This window comes from Natator depressus, chromosome 8 (genome assembly GCF_965152275.1).
Source record: "Natator depressus isolate rNatDep1 chromosome 8, rNatDep2.hap1, whole genome shotgun sequence".
Taxonomy (NCBI): domain Eukaryota; kingdom Metazoa; phylum Chordata; order Testudines; family Cheloniidae; genus Natator; species Natator depressus.
Window position 1 is genome coordinate 83908077 of NC_134241.1, and position 22079 is coordinate 83930155.

Sequence of the window (22079 nt, forward strand, 5' to 3'; positions counted from 1 at the left end):
GGCTGGAGCAGGTAACCAGGACAGCCACGGGGGGCCTGAGCTGCTGTAGGGTGTGTTCAGGGCAGGCTCGCTCTTCTACCCCCATCCCACCGAAGGCAGGACCTGAACTCCCCCCCCCCCCCCGGCACCCATCTCCTTGGGACAGAACCCAACCCCCATGTGGCACCCACCCCATGGAGGCAGCACCGAAATGCCCTCTGCTTCCAGGCTTCCCACCCCCTAGGGGCAGGATACCTAGGATCACATCCTGCCCCATGCTGTGGTCATTTCATGCCACCAGAGTGCTGGAAAGGGGATTGGAAAGCTTCTCAAAATGGGCAGCTAAAGGTGTCCTTGCTCGGAGGGGCTCCTTGGCTGTTGTAGAGATTTCACCATCTCCCAGCCCCATCCAGCGTAGGCGGCATGGACAAAGCACAGTATCATTCCAGCAATCCCTCTCTGGCTTTCAGCTGCCTTTGTTCTTGTGTTCCCTCCTCATGTTCTGCTGAACTCTCGAGACCTGAGAATCAGGGCCCATGGCTAGAACAAGTGCTATTCTCTGCTCTGACATTAGAAGATTTTCAGTGTAGGGGAATATGTCTCTCTGTATGGGCTAAATTCTGTCCTACTGGTGACGTGGGTGGAAGCCAAGTTTTCTTGCAGGGAGCTTCTCTCTCATTCTCTTTGTGTATTAATACATGATCTGTGCAGAATGCTGCCAGTGGTACTCCTGGAGCACTGAAGATGGGGGGGCTGGTATGACGTCAGCTCCAGTGGGGCATAGGTTTTAGAGCAGTGGTGTGTGGTGGGCAGCCCACGGGCTGCATGCGGCCCATCAGGGTAAGCTGATTGCGAGCCATGAGACATTTTGCGGACGTTGACAGTCGGTAGGCACGGCCCCCTGCAGCTCCCAGTGGCCGCGGTTCGCTGTTCCCGGCCAATGGGAGCTGGGGGAAGCTGTGGCCGCAAAATGTCTTGTGGCTCGCAATCAGCTTACCCTGAGTGGCCGCATGTTGCCCACCACTGCTTTGGGGCCTCCCCTTGCAGACTGCAGGAGTAGGTGACGGGGACGGGGGGGGGGGGCACACAGAGAGCGCCTTCAAAACAGCACTAAGTGCTGAGTTTGCTCTGCTAATGCCCCACCTTGAAAAATTCTGCATGTTTGCAGGTATGGCGCCATGTACATTATTAATAACCACTGTCATCATTAATGAAACTTGGTACTGCTAGCCAGTCTCCAGGAGTGGAGAGGGGTGTGTGTGGGAGAGGTAATGATGGAGAAAACTAAGTTATTGCACAGTAACATGAGTTCTTCAGCTACATTATCTTTCAGCCACATAGTCACCCCCGCCCTCCATCCTCCTCTCATGTTTAAAAGTCCTGTTAACACTTGAACAGACAGGTCATTGCAACTGAGGGGGAGCTATCAAGCCTCCGCATTTCTACTTTCACCCTCTGGCTTGGCATATGTAGTACAAGCTGTCATGGTTAAAATGTTGACACTATTGTTCAAACGACTCCTGGAATCACACAGCACAGCATACAGTTCACTAACCCCAGAAATGTGGATACTTTCTGGGGCACACTATTGGAGAACTCCTAGTTCTGGTAAGTGGTTTACTTCCTCTTTGCTTTCAGATAAATGTGGAACATAACAGGGATGTGGGTTTTGTTTTGGAAACAATTGCCAGTGTTCTTAAACCAGTAGCCTATAGTAGTCTGCTGAATTCATATTTAGGCACATAAATAAGTGACCTTCTTTTCACAGGTGCTGAACACCTATAGATCCCATTAATTTCAATGGGTGCTCAGAACCTTTGAAATCAGGCTCCTGATTTAGGTCTCCAAATACGAAGTTAGGTGCCTAACTTTAGGCACCCAACTTTGAAATGGTTATCCTAAAAGATCTTGAAAAGCTACATGTGCAGGGGAAAGAAGTTTGTCAAATGAAGTCTTGTAGGTTTTCTCTTTCATGCTACTGTTGTCACTAAGTGAATTTTTGCTATTTTGTTAATTTGAATGCGGACTTCGTATGACTGAGGTATGTGTACAGTGTGCTTGTTGCATGGAATGGACTTTGGCCTAAACTATTACCGTGACTCACTTGTCATTTTCAGGACAAGTTTCTTTTTTGGTAAAATCCTAATGGCAAAACTCTCGTTACCATAACAAAACCACAGAGATCTGCAAATTACCCACCCGCCTAGTTTACATAACCAAATTCTTTTATTACTTATTTTATTTTATCATCATCTTCCTTTCCCCTACATCCTAACTACTGTGTGCAAAATTCATTTATGTTTTGAATTTATCTATGCCATGGTCCTGCAAACCCTTAGTCTCATTTTGTACTCAATGGGATGTCTCACTTACTTAAAGTTATGCACATTTGTGACTGTTAGCATGATCAAGACCTTAGACTGCAAGCTATTTCGGGGCAGGAACTATATATTTGTAATCTGCCCAACTCCTTTTGGGACCCCAAGTAATGTATGATGATGATAATGGAACAAAGAATAATACAGGGGGATCAAATCTTATATCATTTCATCTTACCTCTGCATTTATATTGCACTCATCACCACAGAGTCTGAGTTCAACAAGATTGCATATGTATATCTGAAGGCAGAATTTCACCCTGTGTGAGAGATTTAAAAACATATCCAGATAACTGAGGAGCCTAAGTCCTTATTTTCTCAGCTAAGATTATGGGTTAAGCATAGATAAAGAGCAAGTAAGAAAGACTTTGGCACTCAAATCCTTATGGCCCATAAGCCAATGAATACATTGTAAAGAATTATTGGCCAGTTCTCCTGAAAAGAAATGTACACTGCTTATCTGAGTGTATGAGATTTTTTTTTCTCAACTGGCCTGTTTATGTTCTTGTTAGTGTCTTTAATAATTATAAGTTCTTAGGGAGCTGGGTGGCCATGGGGATTCGGAACTTTTTACCTCTAGGTTGTAGGTTCAGATCCAGTTGCTACCTGTCTGCATTGGAAGTCACTACTATGGGATTGGAGTTCAATAGTCTGTGTATGAAAAGTCTTTCAGTCAAGGTACAAGGTACAGGCAGATTCCACATCACAACTGACACTAATTGTCATTTTTGCTGTCAGTCTCAGTGGAGATGACAAGGCTTGAATGGGCAGGTGATCTGAGCTAATACAGTGATGGCCTGTCTAGAACAGAGTTGTGGCACCCTGGAATTGCTCTGTGGGGATGTTTGCACTGTCTTGCATCTCCTGTATCTTCTCTATGATAAATAGAAGACTTTAGCCTCCCAGGCTGATAATCTGTCACCTTTAACAAGCATTATATTAATTTAGGGCCACGTCCCCCATACAAACATGCCCTCACTATTCCTACTGAAGTTAATAGGCATTGTATATGCATATCTGAAAGACATTTTTAGCTCCTGTAAAAATAGTGTATTTAAGTTTAAAAAAAACAAAACAAAACTGCAGAATATTCATAACAGTGCATTTGGAAAGAATAGTTAAAGATGTGAGCACAGTTGCCAACTTTCACGTGGTAAATAAGCACCCCAACTTTCACAATAAAATCAAGCTAATCCCATTTCAAAACAAGGCCAAAACAAGCCAATCCCTAAGAACCCCAACACTCTATGTGACTAGATCCCCCCAGCGTGCAGTCTGGGACTGTGGTGGGTCTGCTGGGCACCCCGACTCTCTTCCCCACCCCCACTTGCCCCTGCTAGCCGGGAGCCGATCAGAAAAAAGAAGCAACAAGCCAAATAAGTTACAAGCCAAAATCTAGCCAAAAAGCAATTCGCAAGCCAATTAAGCCAAAAACAAGCCCAATTTCTGCATTTTTTTCATGGGTTTGGCGTGTCTGGATGTGAGGGGTGCTAGAAAACCAGAACTACATTGTAAACAGCAAGGATTAATACTGTATGGTGTTGATTTCTGTGTGGTTCACAAGAGATTTCTAATAGATCCATCGAGATGTTATGAATGCGCCGAAGAACTCTGTCTGTTGAAACTTCTTGTCGAATACAGCAGGAGGAGTTTGTTGTAACCCCTTTCCAACTGGTTTCAGAGGTGGTCTTGGAAGCAGATCTCATGTATCATTGGTAGAGATTTCCTATGGTATGGTTACATTATTCGAAATAAATTATGTTAAGTGGCTTTGGTTAACTGCTTGTTGTTCGTTTCGGGTAATGGGCCTATCTATATAATTATGAGGCATTTTGTGCCAGATCTTCAGCTGGTCTAAAGCAAAACAATGGCACTTTACCCCAGATGAGGACCTGGCTTTTCGGGCACAGCTAAATGAACTGGTGCACGGTGAGGACAGATGCTTTATAGAAAAATATTAAAATGAAATTATGTTTACTGTTTGTAGATAGGAAGTCTGCATCCTCTCTCTCATCCAGCAGTACTCTGTATAGCAGTGAAGACGACTCTGAAGCTGAAAAGACGAAAGACCGTGTTAAGGGCAATGAAAAGGAAGACATTGACAGGACAGCGACATGTGCGAAGTATGGAAATGATACTTGGGAAAGCAAACCTCAGGAAATTGATGCAGTGGAGGAAGAAATGGATGAAGCAGAAGAGACAAAAGCAGAGGCTGTGATGAGGGAAGAAGTTGAGGTTCTTCATGGAAGTATCATGGAAATACATCATCAAGGCATAGATGAACTCAATGGGGAACTCAGGCATGTAGGGTCAATAGAAAATAATGCAAGGGAAGAGGGGGAGGAGGATGGAAGCAACACAAGGGAAGATGGGGAGGAGGTTGTTCTAGTGCATTTGGAAGGCAGCACTGTGGAAGCTGAGGCTACAAACAAGGATTCTCCTGAGGTTGATGAAGGAGGTGGTAAGTATAGTCTCTTGGAGGAGATGTGATATGTCCAGTGCATGTAAGTGTTGTGTCATTTGCTCTTACCATTAGTGATCGAGGTGGCATTTTGATACAGCATGAGAAATTCAGTTATTGGACTATTCTTAGTGTACAATGTAAAACTGTTAGAATGTCATTTTGCTGTATGTGCCAAATAACCACCAGTGGTGTGTTGTAAGTTCATAGTTTGATTTTATGGGTTTTCCAATGTAAGGTTTGGCTGTTCTTTTTTCATCTCTCTCACTCGTTGGGGTAGTATGTGATAATAGATTTATATATATATTTTCATGGACTGCAATACCCTTAAGTTTGACATCTCATGTAATTTTATAAAGCTTAGTGCCCGTTTAGATCTCAAGCATAGGAAGTCTTAGAGAATTCTTATGCCAGCTCAGATGAACTGGTTTGTAATTCTTATAATTCCAGTTTCCATAAGGACTCCGAAAAATCTCTTGTATATCATGGTGCCATGCATAGGCAACCAGACTGGGAGTCAACAGACATGGTTTCTGTCTCAAGCTCTGTCACTGACACACTGTCTCACCATGAGCAAATCACGTAACCTCCCCATGCCTCAGTTTGGCTGTTTGTAAAATGGGGATATTAGTGCTGCAATCTCACAGCTATTGAGGGATGTTTTGGGGGCTGGGGAAGGAGTATAGCTATACCCACATGAGTAAGGCAGTGCAGGATTGCATACTTGGGTGGGAAGAATATAAGTACTCGGTGTGGAATTTCATCTGGATAGCGGGGAGAGTATCCTGATAATAATACGGGGAATGTCAATGTAAAGTAATGAAGTGGCCTTCTTTAGTGATGCAGATGTGAAGAAAGGGAGTCATAAGCCACCCTAGACAATATTTCTGATTGTATTTCTATGGATGTTGATTTTGCAGTGGATTATATAATGCTCTCATGTAGTTTTAATAGATGTTTGTGGTTTGTTTCTATTGCTTTCTGCTCGAGTGCATCATGTATCAAATAGCACCATGTGTGCAAAGCAAACACTGTTGAATGCTATGCTATATTATTTGCAAGTCTCTTGGTGTTGGATTGCTTTGGATTGCACTGTGTGCTTTGGTTTTGCTATGTTATGCATTCAAAATTGAAGAAGAGGGAATAATTTACTATTCAGGAATTCTATTGAATTATTTATAGATGTGTGTTTCTTGAAACTTTCCTTTTACTTGCATGAGGCATCTCAGCTTAAGCAACTTCACCATTAGACTGTTAGATAAGTATTAAGTGTGGTTGAAGATTGAAATAATTAGCAATCATACAGGTAGGATAAAGTGCTGTAATAAAAAAAAAAATTAAAAAAAAAAGGAAGAAAGGGATAATCATATGTACTGAGCTAATGACCTGCCATGGGTTTGGCACAAAATAAGACCATTGTTCTTATTTGATCAAATTCCTGGGTGTTGAAATTAAACCATTTTATACTGTATTTATAGATTTGAATGAACATTGCATTTGGGATGACTTCTCTCTTTAAGAGGCCCTATTTCAGTTGTCAGGATGAGTAAGTGACAGATGGGATAAGCGCAGTGATGAGCTGCCAAAATCTTAACAACGGGTTCCCTCCTCATCCCACGAGGGGGTCGTTGCCCACCCCCGACCCCCGGGACTCCTCCCCATCCAACCCCCCCGCATTCCTTGACGCCCCCCCAGGACCCTTGCCCCATCCACCCCCCTCCCCTGTTCCCTGACTGCCCCCAGAACCGGGCAGGAGGGTCTTGTGGGCCACTGTAGTGGGTGCCCACCCCACCCCTAAGAGCCAGAGGCACATGCTGGGGGGCGAGGTGGGGAGTCCCGGTGGTGCTTACCTGGGGCAGCTCCCAGGAAACATCCGGCAGGTCCCTCTGGCTCCTAGGGGCGGGGTAGCGTAGCTCGGGGGGAGCAGGGGGAGCGGACGCTCCCCCCACTGATCACATCAAAAGTGGTGCCTTAGGCGCCGACTCCCTGGGTGCTCCGGGGCTGGAGCACCCAAGGGGAAAATTTGGTGGGTGCAGAGCACCCATCGGCAGCTCCCCACCCCGCGCCCGGCCCCAGCTCACCTCCGCCTCCGCCTCCTCCCCTGAACGCACCGCCCCGCTTTGCTTCTCCGTGCCGCCCCCCGCGGCTTCCTGCAAATCAGCTGTTTGGTGGGAAGCCAGGGAGGACTGAGAAGCAGGCCGCGGCTTCCTGCTCAGGGCGAGGGTGGTGGAGGTGAGCTGGGGCGGGGAGCAGTTCCCCTGCTCACCCCCGCCCCAGCTCAACTCCACCTCCCTGGGCCTGAGTGGGAAGCTGCCGCTTGCTTCTCAGCCTGCCCCGGCTTCCAGCGAGAACAGCTGATTTGCAGGAAGGTTGGGGGGGGGGCGGAGAAGCAGAGTGGGGCGGCGCGTTCAGGGTAGGAGGCGGAGCGGAGGTGAGGTGAGGTGGGGCCGGGGGTGGGGCGGGGAGCTGCCGGTGGGTGCTCTGCACCCACCAAATTTTCCCTGTGGGTGCTCCAGGGCTGGAGCACCCGTGGAGTCAGTGCCTAAGGCACCACTGTTGGCCAGTTGTTAAATTTAGAAGCCCTTTTAGAACCTGTTGTCCCTCGCGGAACAATTGGTTCTAAAAGGGCTTTTAAATTTAACAACCAATTCTAGCGAACCGGTGCGAACTGGCTCCAGCTCACCACTGGATAAGCATAGTGCAGATAAGAGAACATGTACTTCTCCATCAAATCTCACAGCATCTTTACTGCCTGGAGAATGTCTAAAACTCAGGGGCAGACAAGGGAAAATGAGGACAAAACAAGGGCTAAGTGGACAAAAATAATCATTTAATCATAGACGTTAGAGATATGAAAGACCTAGTAGATCCCATCCAATCCAGCTCCCTGCTGGTACAGGATTGTCATGGTGAATTTGGGAGAAAATAAAGAATTTGTCAAGGAATGACGCAAGTAATGAGAGAATACGGGCCAGGACCTCTTTGAAAGGAAACGAACATTGTGAAAAAAGGATTTGATGGGTAGCACATGCCACCTTGGGAATCAAACTTTCTTTAGGGCCTGATCCCACAATCACCCCCTACTCACTAATCTAGGAAATGCTGGGCCAGTCCTGAAAATTGCAGAGTGGCATCCACTTCCAGAGAGAGCCAATGAGAGGTGAGCAGTTCAGCATCTTGCAGGAGTTGCAAAATCAGGCTCTTAGCTCTATTCTGCACCTGGGCTCCTTTATTTCCTTGTTAAGCTTTCTGTCGCGACTGCCCTTTCTCCTATATCGGGTGTTTATGCCCTGCCCTGTTGGCTGGTAGCAGATCCAGTTATTGACTGTGCTCCTGCTGACCAGTCTGGTTTTAGATGTTGCAGAAATATTAACCAGATATTAATTTACATGTAAAGGAGACTGTAAGATGAAAAGTTTGTCTGGGCTTATTCAGTTGAGGCTGGGGGAGGCACCATAAACATGGAGGTTAGAATTTTAGAAGGTATGTAAATACCTGCTGTGCATTCTCTGATCTTATTGTGGACTTTGTGACAAGAAGGAGACATCACTCATCCCAAGAGACAGAATTACTGTGTCATCCTGCTCGGGGCTCTGTGTTTTGACTGTCAATACTCCCTCTTGTCATATATGTAAACTGGGAAGAATGGGAACTGCCAGCTAATCAAATGGCAGGACTATAAGCAGGTCAAAGTAATAAGGTATGGTTCATATTTAACAAAGCTTTCGGGACTTCAGTGAATCTGAAGAAAATGCTATCTATGCTTCTTTAGCCTGATGCAGCAAAGGAGTCTCCTGGGGGCGAAGGGCATCTGTATAGTGTCCAAATAACTCCAGGGGAGTGCAGTGGCTTCACGCTGGGGCTAGTACATTATTTAACCAGAACAAGAGTGGGTGGAGGTAAGGCCTGAGGAGAGAGAACAGAGAAGATGGGGAGAAGCATAGCAGGAAGGCTGAGGTGTGAGGCAGAGATGAGAAAAAAACAAGGACGAGGAAGAAAAAATAATCATCTAATCACCTAGGAAGGACCTAGTGAGTGCCATCCAGTCCACCTCCATCCCTGCATGGGATTGTTCCCTGCAGTATGGTTTGTTCAGGCTCCATTTAAAAGCCTTAAGTGGAGGTGTCTCTCGCTTCCCCTGGGAGGCTATTGTGCAGCCGCACACCGATCCTGCTTAGGAAGCTTTCCCTGCCATTCAGACTAAATTTGTTGTTCCTTGATTTTGTCCTATTGCTCCTTGGGAGCTAAGGAGGCAGGGAACTGGAGGAGAAGGAAACAGTGTGGGGGGAGGAAAGGAAGGATGACACTGAGAAGATTGTGGTGGGGAAGAGAAGCAGGAGATATTGTAGGTAAAAACAAAAGGAAAAGAATAATATAAAAGCAGAAAAGGAAGTGGAGAAGTTGTGGGGAGAAAGGGCAGCAGTAGAGAAAAAAACAAGCCTATGGGAAATGGTGAGAGAGGAAGAGGAAAGGAAAGAAAGTAGAATGGCAAGATGTGGAGAGAGAATATATAAGAATGGTGGGGAAAAAGAGAAGGGAGGGGAGAGGAGTTTGACTAGCAACCATCTGGTCCCTAATCTACCCTGAAAACCAGTTGGACATAAATGTGTCACCTTTAGTCCTTCCAATAGAGTCCCTCATTGCCATTAGTAATTCTGAAATACCAGGCAGCTTAAACCCCATTATATGCACAGCTAGAAGGTTAAACAATGTTGGTGTTTATTCTCCAGTCTCAAAAGCATTAATAGCTGTTATTTTCCATGCATAGCTCGGACGAACCTCTCCCCTTTATACACTCCCTCCTTCCAATGAGTTTTATTTTTCTCACAGAGTGATTTTCTTTGTGTTTGCCATAACGCAGTAGCATTATCTGAAAGCAGGAAAGTTCGCTGCTTTGGTTTGGAAATGGGGCTAGATTGGCAGAAATGCAGTGTTGATAATACATCTCCCTTAATAAAAATAAATGCAATATAACCATATTATATAACTTTTGAAATTGAAGCCATAGTTGTAGCATTACCTGCATGGTATTTGGAGGGAAAAGCCCAGTTTGCAGGAGGGAACAGTTTGGAGGAGGCACCAGGAAGTTAATTGTATGCATGGCTGGAACCAATGCTAGCTGCCATTACAGCATCTCTGTAAACAGTTCTTTTAACAAAGAACCAGTGTAATTTTACAAGTATATGATCCTCTAATTTTATTCCTTAGCACGTGGTAATGCAACACTAATGGAAGGGATAGCACAACCTTAACTATAATGCTACAAATGTAACACGTATATCTTGACTATGAAACAAAATCTTAAACATCATAGATGTTGCTTTTAGGAGAAGCAAATATTTCTCTGCCTATATATAGGGATTTACATTCATATATGATCATGCATCAAGATAAGACTATGTCTTCAGCCAATTCTACTACTGTGAGGAATTTAAAGAACCATCAGAACTGTATATGGAAACTTTAGTATGTAAAAATATGGTGTAAGTTTTTTTGTTTTTGTTTTAAGTAGGCACAGGACAATAAAAGGTTTCTGGTCATCAAACAATTTTGTTGCTTGTGCATGCAAAGCATTTTAACAAAGGTAGTTTTGTGTCTTTGCGATGTTTTTATGGCTTATTTCTGCATGTATGTTTGTAGATCCTCCTGCATGCATTTTTATAATGGGTTGCCATTTGATTTGAATATACTTCAAAGCATTATCACTGGTGAAGGCTTACTAGATTTTAATTAACCCTGCACTGATAATATGGCTCTCATTAAGCCAATTTCGGACAACTGAATGATTCCCTTTTCCCTTAGGCTTTCGATAATTTCTCTTCCTTGCTCCTTGTTTAATAATTCTGTGATATTTTTTGAAGATTGCAAATCAGTCCAAGAGAAAATAGCAGAGGCAATTGAAATAGATCATCGTTTGAGTTCTGAACCTGAGCCCAGTGATTCCAGTACAGATGAAGAAGAGGAGAACTTCACAAGTACAGCTCATGATTTAAAAGAAGGTGAGGTCAACTAGTATGATCAGCGGACTGGATTAAATTTCACTCTGCACTGAAAAGCCATTTATAGAACAGTTACTTCCCTCTTTCACCTTCCTTTTCATACTGGCATCTCTGCCTCTGCTTTCCTTTTCTTTGCTCCCCTGAATAAAATTGTTGCACTGATTAGTTAGCCTCTAAAACTGTAAAGCTGGCAAAACGGATACGATTTAGGAGCTGACAGTAATTCTGGATAAAGAGTTGAGGCCATGAAAAAGTGATTGCTAGTGGAGACTGCTTCAAAAAATAGGAATCTGTTAAGTTTCACTTTGCTTCCAGCCTAATCCGTATATTAATATGAGGCCTAATGGGGAAATGCAGTCTTAAGACAGGATGCTTCTATTTATATAAATGAAAGAGGTATCACCTTTTACTGGAATGATCATCAATATGCATGAGAGTGCCCATGATCTGAGTTCCAGCCTAGAGTTCAACAGACTATGTTGTGTCCCCAACTCACCTCCTTCCTAGAGCTTGGCATTATTGACAGTAACACAACAAACACCTCAACTGGAGCTCGGCTGTTCCAAGGGTTTCCCTCCAGGATTTTCTCTGGACTCACCAGTTCCTGCCTGGAATCTTAATCCAGGATTTTAACATCAGAACCAAGGATTGCTGAACAGAAGAGCCCTGCATTTTTACACTGGGTTTTAGAGTCAGCCAAGTTACGTTAGCAACAAACCCTAACAAACATAAATGTTCAGGTTCTTCTTCAAACAGAAGTCAGGTTCAGAGACACATAATGGGAAAAAGAATAAGGCCATAAATTATTTGACTTTAACTTCCCTGATTGTACCTGATTATCACAGAATATATCTTGGTGGCCTCTCAAATGCCTGGAGTATTCTGTCCCAGGGGAAAGAAAGAGTTCACTGGTAGAGTAGTGATGCTGCTGGAAGAGCAGAGTGCTTTACGTCGGATGAATGCCTGGACTGGGAGTTAGGAACCCACCATCTCTGGTGGGTTCAATTTTCCTTATCATTCACTAGGGCCAAAATTTTCAAAAATAATGGGTCATTTTGGGTGCCAACTTTCGGACAACTTAAAGGGAGCTTAATTTTCAGGAGGCTTAGGTTGGGCACTGAGAGATTGAGATACCCAAAGGCACTAAGGACTATTTGAAATCTTGGCCTAGATATTTATCTAACTTTATTACACAAGACATTGCTTTTAGGCATTAGCAAAATGTGGCTGATTTGTGAGTAAAGCACATAGGCGTAGACAACTTATTTTTCACATTTACAGTAACATACACACTCGGCTACTCAAATAAATATAGACAATTTTTCCATAAAGTAAATGGTGAAGTTCTTTCTTTACTCCTGTTCTCCTCCTTCGTGAATTACAGAAGCTTTCAGATTCCAAAATTTGTCAGGATTGATTGTGTTGTTCTGTGAACTTTAAATATAATGGCACAGATGGATGCCATCAGCACTTCAGCTCCCAGAATTTTTGCTGCAGACTGTTAAATTATACAGGCATAGGGACCAAAAGTCACTATCTTTTTGTGGATTCTACTATGTTTTTTTAAATTAACCTATAAATATAGGGCCAAGGTGTTAAAAACAATTACTAATGAACAATGGGTGTCTGGCAAAATTGCCATGGAGCTTGTTTGCTTACAAACGACAGCCAGAATAGCTCCAATTAAAGAACAAAAACTGTTTGTAACACATCAGTCTATTGAAAGAGCATATGTTCATACCTGGATTTTGTCCATTTCCTAACTCAATTTAGTATTAGTTGCTGGTTAGTTGTGTTGCCACCGGGAACCAAAGTGGCTTCAAAGAGCTGCATTGCTGCATTCAGACACTCCAGTTGTGCTTTGCAGCCTCACCAGGAAATAAATCATTCTCTGGGCCTGACTCTGTTCTCACATCATAGAGAACTCCTTTGAAGTCAATGGAGTGACACTGATGTAGACCAGCATGAGCTCAGAATCAGACCCTCAGGGTTTCATCCCAGTTGTTCAAAGGAGCCATGTTTCAATATGAGACAGTTGCTGTCAAACAGGTGACCAGACTGGAACAGGATCAGAACTAGAGACAGTTTCTAGACCTGACTTTGCCTACAGTGCACTTCACAGCTTCTTCTGTGGCTAGTGCTAAGACGATAGCTGAAGCGTATATGTGTGTGTTGCAGGTGGCAGAGCTCTTCCCTCCCCTAGCCTGCTCTGCCCAGCTGTGTGATGCCAGTTGGTCTTTTGAATGAGATACATGCAGAACGCAAGAGAGGGAACCCCTCTCATGGAACAACCCACTTGACTGACTTTTTAAAAATGCTATTTTTAATAAATACATACAGTTTATTTTTTCTGCATTGAAAGTCAAATATTAGCAACCTCTGTCCCATGGATCAATTACAAAATACCAAATTAGCCCGACGCAGGGGACAAGGAAAGCAGCTCTCCACAAGCTCTTTTAGCAGAGGAGAAAGGAGGTGGAGTATGCTGACTGCAGTGCACAAAACTGAATGCATCACCAATCTGTTAGAACTGGGTGATGATGACACTATGCTGTGACCACAATGAATGATGGTAGCTTACAGTATTTTTTCACATAAGGGTTCAGATTCCACTAGCAGAGGAAAAGAGAAAGGGTTATTGTATTAGCTACTTGCTAAATCTGACCTAGAATACGTTGTCCAGTGCCAGCTACCATTTAGTAAAATAGGAAGGAGATTATTGCCTCGAAGAGGATGCAGCATACGACATAAGGTAGGATGATGGGTTGGGAGGTTTTACCTTATTCATACTGCAAATGAAACTTAAAGATGATTTATTAGACATTTCAAGAATTATTGGCAATAGGACTGAGTGTGGATGAAGATTTGACGTGACCCCCAAATTCAGGAGTGCCTGGATGTGGTATTTTTGGTCTGAGCCCCTTTTCTAAAAATTATGATGGGGATTGATAAATGAATGGAGAGAGAGGGTTTTTTTGTTTGTTTGTTTTTTTGTAACACTGCTAAAAGTCTAAAACCTGAGGGACATATAAAAATGAGGAAGCTGGCAGTAAATATAAATAATCAACTCACTGCAAAGCACATCTCTCTGAGAGGGTATTGGCAGAGGATGGAGGGCAGGATTTCTGTTAGGTAGCAAAGTGCAAAGTCGGGGTTTTTTAAGCTGTATTGGTCACATGACCAGAGATCATATTACACGTGGTCAGGTGAGAGGGAAAAAGTGTGGCTGCTTCAATTGATTTTTATTTAGATTTCTCTCCTGCCCGCCCTCCAACTCAACTCCTCTGTTCTCTCTCTCTCTCCCTCCACCCATCCCTGATCTCTGTCTAGCGTGACCAGAGGTCCCAATATCATCAGGACCATCTCGACATTAGGGGCTTTGTCTTATAGACGCGACTATATCCCCTCATCCGGAAAAAAAAACAAAAAATGTGTCCTGATTTTTCACACTTGCTCTCTTCTCTGTCCGCTCCATGGCACTCCCTTTCTCACCTGTTCTGTCACTGCCATCCTGTTCCCGCTCTGCTTTCAGCCTCTCCAGCTGCACAGTGCTTCCCCTGGTTTCCACTCAAATGGACCTGCTTACGGCAGTAAACTCTAGCCTCCTGAGCTCAATGCCACCTGCAGGACAGGACAAAACACTGCAGCATGTGGCCGCATTCACCGATTCCTCTCTGGTGTCAGTGCTGATATAGAGCGAGGAAAGTGACCTTAGGAAGTTGACCAGGCCAATGGAAGGTCCTGGGGGAGCCAAATGGGGAAGATGAGAGCCTGTCCATCTTCCTGTGCCAAGGCTGTGGCCCACAGAGCAATGTGCTTCAGGCCAAGGATCTGAACCATCTCTAGGTAGACATTGTAGAGATGGGCTGATGCAGCATGAACATATGTTTAGGCCCAGCCAGGCTAAAGAATACAGTGACTGAGGGTTGTGGAAATATAAGAAGGTGAGAGTAGAATAAATCAAATAAAGGCAGGATGGCCTTTCCCCCACTTTGGATTTTTCATATGTCCCACCAGAGCACAGTGTCTGAAAAGCATGATTCTTTTATTCTCTTCAATGACATTTAGGGCCAGTTTTTCCAAAAATAGACCAGATCCTGAATTATGTGTAGAGGCACAGGTGTACTGGCACAAATAGGTAATTGTGCTTGCCAAAGGCTTGATCCTGCACCACGGAATTCAGTGAGAGCTTTGGCCATTGACTTCAAAGAGGATAGGATCAGGCCCCAAATGTGCACAAGTCATTACCCATTTTGCATGCACAGATGTATATTCTGTCTCCTCCTGTACATACTTATTTTGCATGACCTATTTGTGAATATTTTAAATCTCAGTGCCAAGCCTATGGCTACTTCCTCCATGTACCCTGAGGTCACTTCTGGGCCGTGCAACATCATTTTTGTTTCAATTCTTTGTGCCTGATGCCAGAATGACAGCACTGGAAACAGCAGGCCAAGTTTCCTCACACATTACCCAGCCTAAAATCCTTGCACTGATTTGGAACAATGGCATCTCTAATAAACACCTCATAAAAAGCCTTAAAATTAACGTATTTATTACAATAAAACTAATGTTTTGATTACTTCCTCAGATGGAGCTTTCTTGGCAGAAGCAGCAACAGCATGTGAAAAGCAGAAGGCAGCAGAGCAAGTGGCACAAGAGGGGCAGATGGTGGATGAGGAAAAAGCACTTGAGGAGCAGGAGGAGTTTGTAGCTGAGGAAGGAGCCACTGACACTGAAGAGGCAGGCAGTGAAACAGCTCTGGAGATAGATTTGCTGGCTAAGAAAGAAGCAGCAGCTGTGATGGGACAGACAGTGGAGAATGTACTTACAGTAAAAAAAGAAGCATCTAAGGAGAAGGCTAGACTGGAAGAAGATCTGGAAGAGAGTAGGGTAGATAAGGAAATGGCATTTCAGGGAGAGGAGGCACCTGAGGGAAATGTAGCTGTGGAGGAAGACATAAAGGAAGGAGAGGAGGCAGTGGAAAAGACTGCCTCTGAGGGAAAGGTGGTGGAGGAAGTATCATCTGAAGGAAAAGAGGTTGTTGAGGAGGTGCCTGAGGGAGAGGAGGCTGTGGAGGAAGCAAAATCTGAGGCAGAGGAGGCTGTGGCAGAGGCAGAATCTGAGGGAAAGGAGGTTGTGGAGGATTCAGTTGCGGAGGCAGAGAAGGCTATGGAGAAAGCAGACTCTGCGGGAAAGGAAGTTGCAGAAGGAGAATTGGAAGGAGAGGAGGTTGTGCAGGAGGCAGCTTCTGAGGGATGGGAGACTATGGGAGAGAGAGAATTTGTACGGGAGGAGTCAGTAGAATCAGTGAAGGTTCCCATACTGGGAGCAGCAAGTGAAACAGAGGAATCAGTAGAATCAAGAAAGGTTCCCATCGGTGAAGCAGTGTCTGAAGTGGAGGAGGCAGCAGCAACAGAAACATCTGAGGAGGAGGAGGATGTAATGCAAACAACCCCAGAGGAGGGAGAGACAAGAAATGAGGCCACAGAAGAGGAGTCAGACGTAGAGGAATCACCACCTCTGAGGGAAGAAACCTCACTGGACAAGGAAATAAAAAGGGACACGGCAATAGAGGAAGACGCACACAAAGATGGGGAGAGCATAGTGGAAGCATCTGAAGAGGAAGAAGCAGCAGAAGATCCAGAATCTGAAGAGGAGGTAGTGAAAGAAGGAACATATATAGGGGAGTCAGTGCCTGAGGAAAGAGCATATATGGGAGAAGAACTGGTGAAGGCTGGTGAGGAGGAAGTGACAGAGGAAGTGGAAGAGAAGGTGGTGTCCCAAGTAGTAGTTTCTGAAAAGAAGTTGGTAATAGAAAAAAAGGTACCTATTGCTGAAGAGGCAATAGATAAAGCCACAATAAAGGTAGAGGAGTTGGGTGAGGGAGCAGCAGTGGAGGGTGTGGTGGTAACTGAGGCGATGGCAATGGAGGAAGTGGAAGTGGCTGAGGAGGTGGCCGAGGAATCGGCAGAGAGAGAGGGAGAGGAAATGTCAGAAATAGAATCTGAGGAGGCAATGTCAGTGGAGGCAGCAGGCAGTGGGAAAGTAACGGGCAATGAAACACCACCACAAGGGGAGGAGATAGTAGAGAAATTAGAACCTGGTGAGAAAGAAAATGCAGAGGTATTATCAGACTGGGAGGTGCGGACAGAGGATGCAGGACATGAGGAGGGCATGGAAGAGGAGGAGGCAGGATCGGAAGAGCAGAAGGTGATGACAGAGGGGATAATACCCGAAGAAGATATGAAATCAGAGAGAACATTGCCTGAGGTGGAGAAGCTGATGACGCCGTCATCTCTGAGGGATGAAGTGGAAGCTGTGGAAGCAGCACCTGAGGTAGAAGGCATGACACAGGAAATGGCATATCACCCAGATGTAGTGGAGAAGGAAGCAGTCCTTGTGGAAGAGTTAATGGTAAAAGTGAGACATAGTGGTGGGAATGACAGAACAGAGGAGCGAGAGATGGAGACAGTGGAGGAGAAAATCACACTGAAACAATTAGACACAAGCGAAAAAATAAAAATAGGAAAGACAGAGACAGAGACTTTGGCTGAATATCCACAAGGGCTTCATGGGCGTACAGATCTGCTTGAAGTCCAGCACAAGGAAGAAACTCCTGCACGTATAAAGACAGATACCACAGAAACATCCAATACAGAAGAGAGAAACTAAGGGCTCCGTGGCACATGGTGAGTATCAGTATGAGCCAGATTGCTACCTAAAAGAGGAATTGATTTTATTTTTATTACCTTCCTTTGTAAGGTGTCCAAGGCTGCAGTACCTAGGCTAGTGCTATCAAAGCACCAGCTCTGCTGAATGGTGGAATACTGGGATTCATTTGGAGGAGATAGGTAGCCATGATTTTCTTCCACCATTTATTATATTCTTCACTTTCACTTCAAAGGTTTCCTAAGGGTTTTCATTGCAAAGTCAAAAGTGACTCTGAGTTGCATTATGAACATTCTCAGCTCAGTTTAATGTCTGTGTCTCATACCTTCATTCACGCTGAGTGGTACTGTCCTCCATGAGTAGTGCCGTTGGTTACAATGGGACTATGTATAGGAAAAAAAGTACTTTATGGCTGAAGAGGCAATAGATAAGGTCACAATGAATGTAGAGGAGATGGCTGAGGGAGCAGCAGTGGAGGGTGTGGCAGTGACTGAGGGGGTGGCCAGGGCCGAGTGGTGGTGGTTGAGGGGGTGACAATGGAGGAAGTGAGTAAATGAGCAAGAGTGGTAGCCTCTGGCCATAACACTTCAACTGATTTTGATATTATGGAGCTATAGCAGTAATCAGCCCGTATGTTTCTGCTTGCTACCTAGCTCTCTATGGACTTGTATGGCCCATATTACACTAGTAGCCAACCTCACAATCTTTAATGTACCTGTTTACCATACAACTAACACTTTGCTTGATGTTTCCCAGAATGCTCTAAAGCTGGACATAATTATCTTGCCTTTGATACAATCCCTGGATGGGGGAGAAAGACACATCTGAGCATCCTCTGCAGTTCCTTCAATGATCTTATTTTAGTAACATTTTTTACAAATCACTGTAGATTTGTGTGGTTTGGGACATTCCCTCCCTGTCTCATTTTACTTGATGAGTAGCATAACCATCTGTTTGTTTAGTAGACCAGCTCCGGAATGTGCAACAGATAACTGAACTAAGCTCATAGAGCTAGTGTAGGAAATCATACTCCTTTATAATTATGACGACAATAATAATAAGGATCTTTCCACAGCTGTCATGTATTTATTTTCAAGCTACAGAGAATTCTTATATTGGTTGAACTTAAATTCCCCTGCCCCCAAAGAACACAGTGGGTTTGTGATGACTAGCTTGAAGGGAGGAGGAGGCTTGCTGGCACTTTATGTATAATAATAGAAAGTGCAAATGTACGTATGTATATAAAATTGTATATATGTGATTGTATCCCCCGCCCACATTTTTTGCATGTCAATTGCATTTGTAGATTGTAAACTCTTCAAGACAATGGCTATGTCATCATGGATGTATATGTGGTTCCCAAGCACAATAAGGCCTGGATTCTGACTGGAGCATTAAGGTGGCATTGTAATGTAAATAGTAAATGACAGTAATAACAATAAGAAGCCCAATTCTGATCTCTCACATCGATGGTGCCACTCGCATTGAAGCCGATGGGAACTGTGCTATCTAATGGAGGACAGAATTAGGGGCTGTAAGGGCAATTCCTTCCCTCTGTTGCATGCATCCATTAGTAGAGAAAATGGGCAATAGAGAGGAAATTTTTTTCCCTTCAACATCCAGAGCAGCAGCTCAGGATTGGACTTCAGAGAGCATTAGACAGGGGGAGGAGCCAACAGGTGTTTGCACCTTGGCTGTGGCTCTAATGAAATCTCATCAGGCCCCAGATCTTCACCTGTGCACACGCTGGGGTATAGAGCAGACAGTAGGTAGGCGTGCATACTGCCTTGCTGCTAGTGCTTAAAGGTGTAAAGAATGGCCCACCAGGCAGGCTCCTGCTGCTCCATGCCCACGCTGAGCCAGCCTCTGCATCTGGGTTCCATCTGTGTTTGACTACTGCTGAAGTGGTCACATAAATCTGACTGTGTTCTGCTGGCATTTCCAGCCAAGTTTGATTTGCTTCCTATGACCATTCACACAAGCAGATTTTGATTTGGAAGAAAGTTCCTGCAAAGAGAGTTGTGCGTGCTTGAATATCCATACACTTGAGCATTCGCTCTGAGAGGGGTGGTTTGGCTATCAGTGGGCTTGGAAGTGGTCAGGAAGCAGGACCTGCACCACGTGACCTACATGACCAGTCACTTAGCATGAATAGCAAATAACATGATGCAATAGGGATGGTAAATAGCCCGCAAGCAAATCAAGCGCTGAAATGTTCTCCCAAACCATTCACCCACTGGCTGAATGTCAGAGAAATGAGGACCAGCAGGTAAGTCAGATACAGCAAAGGAGTCATTGTCATTGAAGAGATGAATGGCTGGGAGTATGTTGCTCAGCTCTACTCCACACCCCTGGCACCACTCTGCTTTGCCCTTGCTGGGGCTCCAAAGAGTAAGGCCAAGTTTTTTCCCCCAGCATGTAGCAGTGTTTGTGTGGAGCGAATGCCAAGTATTGTCTTTATGAGGCTTACTAAATGGCACCAACCTGTCTGAAATGTAGCTCCTAATATTTTTTTTCAGTCACCTGAAGGCCATTGCTCCCCCAGAAGTCTGCTCTTCGATGCCATTTAGTAACAGGAAGACCTTGATTTTGTCTTGTCAGCATGGCCTGGCTCTGAGGAACAGTGCAGAGCTGCCATGGCTCGAGGGAGCTCTGGGACCTCCCAGGTAGGCTAAGGGTGTACTCCTGCTCATATTCCCTTTCTAGCCTGTGGCTTGCCTACCTCTGTGTGGCTGGCCAGCTCTATGGAGTGAGGTGGCGGTGAAGGTGGAACCATGACCCTGCCCATGCTAGCCCCCTTGAGAGTGCTTTACATTCTCATGGATACAGGGACAGAGCAGTCCCTACGCGAATGCTCAAGTGTATGGACATTCAAGCACAAGGCCACTGGAATTCTGCCTGGTCTTTACACAAGCCATGAAAGGGTCAGCTCCATGTGCCATCCCCCAATGCGGGCCCGGCAGAATCTGATGCTAAGTTCTGTGATGGTTTGTCCAGTGGGCTGGCATTTTCAGAAGCTTCACTCCAATGTAGAACGATACATAAATTGCAGTCAGGGGCCTGAACAAAATAACCGAAATATCCCTGGTTGATTGGGGCAAAAAAAAAAATATAAAGCGATCAAACCCCAACAGTAAACCCCACAGCCAGCGGATTCCTTCATAGTGAAAATTGAAAAAAAGCACCGTAGTTTCCACATCCATTAAACAAGTATGCAAATACAAACTTTGGATTCAAAACAGCACAGGTGTAGGTATAAACCGCGGGCCCGATCCTCCTTTCACTTACCTTGCTGTCAACCACTAGTAACGTGATGGGTGTGACTGGTGTTATACTGGCATAAAACTGGTGGAAGTGAGAGCAGAACACTTGGCAACAACTGATTTTTTTGGTTTACACACTATTAATTGGGCCACTCCCTTTTCAAAGCCTCACCTTTGAAGGCTTCTCACATTGGTGGCATCTGCACCAGTGAGCCAGGCTACATGCAGAATCTTTAAGAGCCCATGTAGGGCATGCATTCACAATTAAGCATTGCTAGTGAGTGCTGAGAAATGCTCTCCCCTCCCTATGGCCTCCCACACGCTGGGCATGCTACAAGGTTTATTTTCCATCTTAGGCAATGGAATAAAATCAAATGGATTTGGAGTGCTTCATTACACTGAATTATTTTGGGTTTCCACATGGGGTAATAAATGTAAACATGGTCAAATACCTTATGTTTGTTTTAATAGCTAGTTGGATTTGTGTTTCTGGGCCAGAGTCCCTAATATGCACTTTGAGAAAGAAAAATATCCAAGATAAATAATCTAAATGCATTTATTTTAGTAAAAAAGGAATTTAATGTGATTAAACAAAGAATAATGATGGATTAGCTTTGTATTTGTCACTAATTTAAATTGAAGCACTGTGTCAAGTGAACCTGTACTGTACAATTTAAATCCTTATTCTTGTGCAATTTGTGCAGTACTTTGCTTTGAAAGCATGTACTTGAGTTGCGACCCTCTTGGTCTAGTTTTAATCCAAGGAATGTCCATAAAATTTGAAACAGTCTCTTCCATAGACCAATATGTTTTCAGATTTGTTCAATATTAACAGCACAGTAAATGGATAATATATGTTTACACCTTCTGCAGGTGAATAAATCTCGTATGTTAATGGTTCTGAATTAAAACTTTTCTTCATGGCCTTCCCTTAAAGATTTTTTTGGGTGTGTGTGTGTGTGTGTGGGCAGGTCTGCACACTCATCTAGGTGCATAGACTCACATATTTGCTTTAGTCCACCTAAGTGATGCAATATTTCAGCCTGTGTAGCTGTTTGGATTTTTGGAAATATCTTCAATGTAAGATTACTAATACTTAGCATTCATACAAGGGCCTGATCCAAAGCCCCTTGAAGTGGTGATCTTTCCACGGCCTGTAACTGGCTTTGGACCAAGTCTGATATATCTTCAAAGCATGGCTCATACAGTAACTAAGTCATCTTCATACTAACCTGTGACACAAGTACGCCAGACTGCTGAGCTTAGCCCCAGTTCCTGCCCCCTCGGTTATCCACAAACGGGATGAAAATGTGTTACTTTTTTGAAA

At 44.3% G+C, this 22079-nt stretch overlaps 1 protein-coding gene across 4 annotated transcripts in view; it reads left to right on the top strand.

Moving 5' to 3' along the window:
* ERICH3 (glutamate rich 3) overlaps nucleotides 1-21640 on the top strand; it is a 65017-nt gene extending 43377 nt beyond the window's left edge. For 2 of the 4 annotated variants that reach the window (XM_074961525.1, XM_074961526.1), the window contains exons 12-15: nucleotides 4345-4818; nucleotides 10680-10817; nucleotides 15409-17509; nucleotides 18246-21638. In XM_074961525.1, coding sequence (XP_074817626.1) covers nucleotides 4345-4818; nucleotides 10680-10817; nucleotides 15409-17492 — 2696 coding nt within the window. In that variant the 3' untranslated portion in view covers nucleotides 17493-17509; nucleotides 18246-21638. Of the gene's footprint in view, nucleotides 1-4344; nucleotides 4819-10679; nucleotides 10818-15408; nucleotides 17510-18245 lie in introns of all 4 variants that reach the window. The other 2 variants (XM_074961524.1, XM_074961527.1) reach the window with 2 other exon arrangements.
* Nucleotides 21641-22079: the final 439 nt, after the last annotated feature.